Source organism: Lolium perenne, chromosome 1, assembly GCF_019359855.2.
Source record: "Lolium perenne isolate Kyuss_39 chromosome 1, Kyuss_2.0, whole genome shotgun sequence".
In the NCBI taxonomy this organism is placed as follows: Eukaryota; Viridiplantae; Streptophyta; class Magnoliopsida; order Poales; family Poaceae; genus Lolium; species Lolium perenne.
Window position 1 is genome coordinate 221067557 of NC_067244.2, and position 6782 is coordinate 221074338.

Below are 6782 nucleotides of genomic sequence, written 5' to 3' on the forward strand. Positions count from 1 at the left end.
TTCCGTGCTCAGTTTTTTATATGAATAATACACTATTGGTCATACATTTAAAGGGGCACTTTTTTTGGAGAAAATTCTATACTAGCAAACTACTGATCCTGGTATTTATCGGTCGCCTCTTGATGCTACTGGCTCTGCAACTGTTGATGTGGGAGCATCCCAGATCCAGTTTAAGTACCTCTCTTACTGAAATGGGTTTCCCTTTCTGCTTCATTCTTAAACGAAAAGGCTAATATTTAAGGGGGAGCTTTTCTTTTTTGCGATGTGATATTTAGGATTAACAATTATTACCGATCCAGTAATGCTGTTTCCGTGGAAGGCGGTGAAAGTTTTGCGCCACGATTAGGCATTGTTGGGCGTAGTGTGGCTGTAGTGGTTGGTATGCCATTTCATCTCATTTTTATCATGTCCAATAGGCAATCATTTGACACTAGTTCTACTGTATCTTAATTTTGGTCATCTTCATGCATGTGAAATCATCGAATGTCCATAATCACATTCTACCATCAATTACTGGCTCAACTTTTGCACCAGGATATCTCTTGCTGCTGAAAATTTGTTATGCCTAATAAAATACTTAGGCCGATCTCATTCAAGAATGCCATATGTTGTTACATCCTTCCTATGCGTGGTGTGCATTACAAAGAAGTTAGAGATACCATACAAATTTCGTGCCTCCTCCATCTGGTACCTCTACAAACCTTGCTGGCTAGATTCACCATCTGCTCGTGTCAGAATTCACTTCAGCTAACCTTCTACTCATTTTTGCTGCAACTTTTTTCACCTAATTCAGGTTCTCTTAAGCTAAATTCTCTGTCAAAAAAGGGACCTGATATAGGTTGCGGTTCAATGTCATCGGGAGGATCATAGTTTGGATCGGCGAGAAATGTAAGGGCCGTCACCACATCACTGATTAGCGGGCGGCTGGTTGCTTCTTCTTGTAGACACATTGACGAGATTGCAAGTGCCTGGTTTAGACCCTTCAGGGGGAACTTGTTGTCAAGCAGTGGATCAGCCATCTTGATGAACTTCTTCTTATCTTTGAAGAGTGGAGCTGCCTGCAGATATATGACACTTAGAAAAGCAGCATCTTGTTCACAGTATGGGCAATCTTATATATTTGAAGTATGAGCTATTTACTTGGTTACAATTTAGTATGATTCCTAAGTGAAAGTCTCAGTCAACTAAATGTAAATCTCACCCAGTGGACAAGAATCTGTTCGCGAGTCGGCTTTGTGGTGTCGATTGCTCGCCTCCCAGTGATGAGCTCCAGGAGAACCACGCCAAAGCAATATATGTCCGACATCTTTGTTAGCTTGCCACTCATGGCATACTCGGGAGCGCAGTATCCATATGTGCCCATCACCCTTGTGGTGACATGACTTTTGTCGCCAACTGGACCAAGCTTTGCTAGGCCAAAATCTGCTAACTTTGCATTGAAGCTCCCGTCCAAGAGAATATTTGATGCCTTAAGATCACGGTATATCACTGGTGGATTGGCTACCTCATGCAAGTACTCGAGGCCTCTGGCAGCACCAACCGCAACCTTCATCCGTGTATGCCAGGACAGCGGCTGAGATTTTGGAGTGAGATCTGTAGAATTCAAGTACCAAATGGGTATTACTTGCAAATGCGCAATCGTAATTTCTGATCAGCCAACTCTATTGAATATGATTGAAGATCAATAACATTATCATTCTATATTACCTAGAAGATGATCTTGCACCGAACCGAGTGGCATATACTCATACACTAGAATCTTCTGGTCACATTCGGTGCAGTACCCAAGCAAGGTGACAAGATTTGGGTGATGAAGAAGGCTAAGCATCAGCACCTCGACGAGGAACTCACGGTTTCCCTGCAACCCATCCTTGTCTAGCTGCTTAACAGCTATGACCTAGGTATGTACATAATTTATATCGGAAACGTGTTACTGTTGTATGTTGTACAACATCTTGGGGTGCCAACTTAATGAAACATAGAATGGGAAGCTAGGAGAAGGAATTTTTATTACTTCCATGGTCTCTGAAATGTATCCTCTATACACTCTTCCGAAGCCACCTTCTCCCAGGAGATTCTCCGGGCTGAAAGAATTGGTCGCATCTGACAATTGACCAAATGTAAACACCCTGCTAGGAATGTTGTGGTTGCCGATCCGTAGTATCTCCCCTGCTGCAGCCCTGGCCTTGGGACTATCTGCGTTTAACATCTTTGCTCAGTTAGAAATGCTCACTCAATCTGTTTTCATTGTTCAAACATGAATTAATTCAGATATTACAAATTTGATGGGAAATTTGGTCCAAGAAGAGGGCGATCAAACTCTCCTGAACAAAACTAATTTGGTGCTGCTACATGTGCGAACAAATAATTGTCACCCTCAGATTTCGGATGGAATACTTATATGATCTTGACACATATCTGGGTTGTGCAAATATTCATTGACATTGATCTACATTGGCGATTTTAGTTTCTCTAAAAAGATGGATAATAAGATGATGGAAGGCATTACTTGCGAGTGAAATTTCTTTCACAAGGCTTGCCAACTGATCGTTCTTGGCTTTCTTCTTTCTCCAAATCCTGGTCTTGAGCCACCTTTTTTTGTCCGTCTCAGAGCTCGTCACCCCGTTCTTCCTCTTCTTCTTTGTCTCTGATGTCAATGGCTCCTCCGCTTCTTGTGCTGTCTTGCCACAGAAGCCGCGCCCCCATTTCCTCTTTGTTTTCTTTGTCTCTGATGTCGATGTTTCTTGCCCAGCCTCCCTCTTCTTTCTGCCACATACTCTGCGGATCCATGAACAACAACACGTACAGCTTGGGAGGCTGCGGATCCACGAACAGCAACACTTGCAGCTCGGCAGGCTCACGCGGCTGCATCTCCTGGCGCAAATACCACGCACCCACGAACAACAGCACCCCATCGAATTGCTGGATCGACGCGAGAGTGGGCGAGCACTCTCGTGTCGATCATTACGATCGGCTGAGTAGAATTTTCGCCGGTGGGAAGTAGCGGCAAGAGGCAGAGGTATGCAAGAACTTGTTCTCTCGTTTACCTGCTCAGCAACCGCAGGTTTCCTCCCACTCCTTTCTTTGTGAATGGGAAAGTCTCTCTTTCTCTTGGACGCTTGGGTGATGAAAGGTCTCAAGCCAAGAAGCCATATTTGGTATGTTTTTTCTCCTAATTGTTATTAGTTCTAGTACTATTGGTTTTGCCACACCCTTATTTTTCGCATCCTAAATAGGAGTATGTTCTCATCCATTGGCTGAGAATGAGTTGAGGCATGCAGCCCATATATAGCAGTATAGCACCATATCTGGAGAAACATTTCTTTGTGCATTATTCATGGACTCTTATTATAGTTGCATCAAACACAGTGACCACACGTCACATTTATTATCAAGCTAAGGGGTGCATGCATGCCTAAGCAACATGCGAGCAAGGAGAGTTCTAGCCTAGCACCTACTGGCCCTCCAGCCGGCAGATCGCCGGCAGCTGCGCTGCGACCTGCCTCGCCCTAGTGACCAACTCCAGGCGGGCTGACTGACCTTGTCCCTCCTGTTGTGGCAAGTGGGAGGGGTCCTGGCTTCCCTTCTGCTGCTTCGTGGTCGACTCGCCGAAGGACCCTTCCATGTGCTGTTGTTGTGGAAAAGTTTCGCTGGTGTAGGACGGCCCTTGCTCTTGATGCTGTGCGGCCTCGCCGAACGACTCATGTCCAGCTGCTGGCTTTTGGCCATGGTGGAAGATGCTATGCCAGATGTCGCCAAAGGACTTCTTTTGTTGCTGTACTGTTGAATCGCCGGAAAACCCTCCGCCCTGCTGTTGTTGATGCGGAAAAGTTTGGCCGGGGTGGTATGACCCTGGTTGTTGCTGCTGTGGAAACGTTTGGCTGGGGCGGTACGGCCCTGGCTGTTGCTGCGGAAAAGTTTGGCTGGGAAGGTACCACTCTGGCTCTTGCTGCTGCTGAGAAGTCTGGCTGGGAATGTACCACCCTGGCCCTTGCTTCAGTGGAAAAGTCTGTCCGGGATACCATCCTTGCCCTTGCTGCTGCGGAAAAGTTTGTCCGGGAAGGTACCATCCTTGCCCGTGCTGCTGCGGAAAAGTCTGGCCGGGAAGGTACCATCCTTGCCCTTGCTGCGGTGGAAAAGTTTGGCTGGGAAGGTACCATCCTTGCCCTTGCTGCTGTGGAACAGTCTGGCCGGGGTGGCCAGGAAGGTACCACCCTTGCCCTTGCTGCTGCGGAGAAGTTTCACTATGCTGGAACAACCCTTGTCCTTGCAGATGTTGCTGCTGCTGCTTCCAGCTTTGTTCTTGTTGTACATCTCCTTGTTGTTCCTTGTCTGTGCCGGGGTAGTATGATCCTCCTCCGAGTGGAACCATGGCTTGATGCTCGTACTGACTCACGATCTGGCGGATGGCGGTGGCACGACACTCGTGGCTAATGTCCCGGAGCTGTTGGCAGCAGTGCGCCTGCACCCACTTGGCGATGAGAGCTTGTGGAGAGAGGAAGAAGGGCCTCCGAGCGGCCAACTGGTTGTCCACGACCTGCCGGCACGAGTCAAGTGAGCTCTGCTGGAGCTGAAGTTTGCATGGCAGCTGCAGGATGTTATCCCCTTCAGCAGCGGAGAGGGCCACGAGGACCAAGAGGACCGCCGCGGAGAAGGCCAATTTAGCCATTTGTGTGGACTGCTAATGAAATAAACTCTTGTTTGTAGAGCTCGGTGCTCTTGGTGATGAGATTGTGGAGAGTTGCTTTTATAGGAACGAGCTGAAGGTTCAGGACCTTGGTAGTCTGCACGGCAATGTTGGTTTACATTAAGAAGAAATCCGAGAAGAACAAAATAAGTTGTAGAAGTGCAGGTGTGCAATGCTTCCAAGAGTTATAAGGTAGACAGGATTTGGAGCTTGCAAAACTAGAATTTTGGACTGTTTGCCAATGCTATGTAATCGGTTTAACCGTGCAAAATGACACCTGACGTACACCTAGAAAACCTTATCAGGATAGCTTTCACATTAGAGTTGTATAGATTGTTCTAGCGTCATATTTGGAGAAGTGTGCACATTTGTATTGATCTATTTCTCATTATCTACGAAAGGCGTTTGTAGTTCTCCAATTAATGTGTCTTTTAATTATTATTACTTATGCAAAACGTCTTCTCAAAAGTGTCATGTACTTTCGATTTTCAGGTAACACAAATCCATGCCATGAGTCACAGCTTGACACACAATATCTATCCATGCTACTAGGGTGTCAAGCGTCGTCTCGCAAAAGCGAAGCACGGCAAAACGTGTGATTAAATCTGATCGAAATTAATGCATGGACAGTGAAAAAATTTCGCTGCATCCCGCGCCGCTTGCAAGCCTACATGCTACTGTAACCCGAGTATCAATTCACGCTGTGCCGCGGCAAACCAAAATTGGCGCCCATTTCCTCTGAAAAGAGTTGGTCCAATTTGTCCACGCAGAGCAAAAACTCAATCAAATATCTTTGTTAAGTCTATCTACAATTCTGCATACAGGAATGTTGGAGAAAATTAAAGCCAAATAGTTTGATTTCCATCCGAGCTTGATTTTTTTTTCCAAACGGCTCGATTAATGCAGATCTTTTAATCAACCCAACCAGGGGAAAATTTCGCACAAGGATCCCTGGCTACCCGTAGATGGATTGGTTCCCCTCTATTCTTGGGATACTTCTTATTTCTTTATGAAGATTTGTTTTTTTTGTGTGTGTTGGTTTTTGGACGAAAATCATGTACATGCATATTGGAAGTTTGGAACCGAGAAACAGACAATATTCATGTCTATTGGATTGTTGTATCCGAATTTCATTTTGATCTGGATTTCCTGGTGATGTTTGTGCTTGATAATGTTCATGTCTGTTGGTGCTTGAAAATCACGTGCTTGATAATTTGGGTTCGGATGTTTTCATACTGGAGCACTAATCCGAATTAATGTTGCATGCAAGAAAATTCTGAACATTATAAAAATGTAAATGCAATACTTGCTTGATGACACTGCAATTTTCCTAATCTTGATGTTCTCTTTGTTTTCTTGCATAAACAGAACCGTAAAAGTTAGTAATGAACAATGTATTTGGTGTTAAAACCGAGTCATTACCAACATAATCTTGTGCCTAGAAATTAATAAGAAAAATACAATGGAACATTTTAATCTTGATGATGTCTTTGCTTTCTTGCATAAACAGAACCGTAAAAGATAGTAATGAACAATGTATTTGTTGTTAAACACGATTCATTAACAACATAATCTTGTTCCTAGGAAATTAATAAGAAAAATACAATGGAACATTTTACACTGAACAAAATGAAGCGTCGGAGAGCATGTGCAGTTATCGTAATGGATATTTCTTGGCCCAGGTCCAATTTAACATAATGTTGTGGAAAATAGATAATCAAAGAATTATGTATTGATCATATACTCCCTCAACCCATAATAAGTGTGCAGGGCTTTAGTTTAATTTACTCTAAATTTGAAGTAAAGCTCCGATAGCGCCCATGATAGGCCGAGACACCACGTATATGTAGAATGGGATATTCATAGATAATAGTCACATGCTCCTAGTGCCGGGGTCCTCGGGAGAAGGATATCACCGCAGGGAGCAGGGCATTGGCGCAACGCGCATCAGAGCATGGCGACAGAGAAAATAATTAGATTGTGTGGAAGTTGACGGTCCAGTTCATTTGCTTGGGGAATGCCACACCATTTGCCCAAGGCATCCCCTTCTTCATCGACAACATTATCAGGTTCCTCCTCTGAAACTATATTTTTA

The 6782-nt window shown here is 44.6% G+C and overlaps 2 protein-coding genes and 1 long non-coding RNA gene across 3 annotated transcripts; 1 reads left to right on the forward strand and 2 right to left on the reverse strand.

The window, feature by feature from the left end:
* Positions 1–555: 555 nt before the first annotated feature.
* On the reverse strand, positions 556–3155 carry LOC127327322 (probable serine/threonine-protein kinase PBL7). The gene is made up of 5 exons (XM_051354099.2): positions 2510–3155; positions 2015–2196; positions 1708–1897; positions 1202–1593; positions 556–1058 (listed from the first exon to the last, which is right to left on the reverse strand). Exons 1-5 carry the CDS (start codon positions 2913–2915, stop codon positions 756–758), a joined length of 1473 nt encoding a protein of 490 aa, XP_051210059.1. The 5' UTR covers positions 2916–3155; the 3' UTR covers positions 556–755.
* On the forward strand, positions 3023–5549 carry LOC127327326 (uncharacterized). Its single transcript, XR_011749341.1, has 2 exons — positions 3023–3158; positions 5180–5549. It is a non-coding gene; the product is annotated as an uncharacterized lncRNA (long non-coding RNA).
* LOC127327324 (uncharacterized) lies at positions 3333–4705 on the reverse strand. Its single transcript, XM_051354102.1, has one exon. The coding sequence runs from the start codon at positions 4667–4669 to the stop codon at positions 3455–3457; it is 1215 nt and encodes a 404-aa protein (XP_051210062.1). The 5' UTR covers positions 4670–4705; the 3' UTR covers positions 3333–3454.
* Positions 5550–6782: the final 1233 nt, after the last annotated feature.

Bases quoted from the DNA above. Each gene is read 5' to 3' on its own strand.
- LOC127327322 (XM_051354099.2), bottom strand. From the start codon at position 2,915: ATGGGGTGCTGTTGTTCGTGGGTGCGTGGTATTTGCGCCAGGAGATGC. The intron at 2,197-2,509 runs GTAATGCCTTCC...TGTTAAACGCAG, and splicing joins GAAAGAAATTTCACTCGCAA to ATAGTCCCAAGGCCAGGGCT. The intron at 1,594-1,707 runs GTAATATAGAAT...TGAATTCTACAG, and splicing joins GGTGCAAGATCATCTTCTAG to ATCTCACTCCAAAATCTCAG.
- LOC127327324 (XM_051354102.1), bottom strand. From the start codon at position 4,669: ATGGCTAAATTGGCCTTCTCCGCGGCGGTCCTCTTGGTCCTCGTGGCC.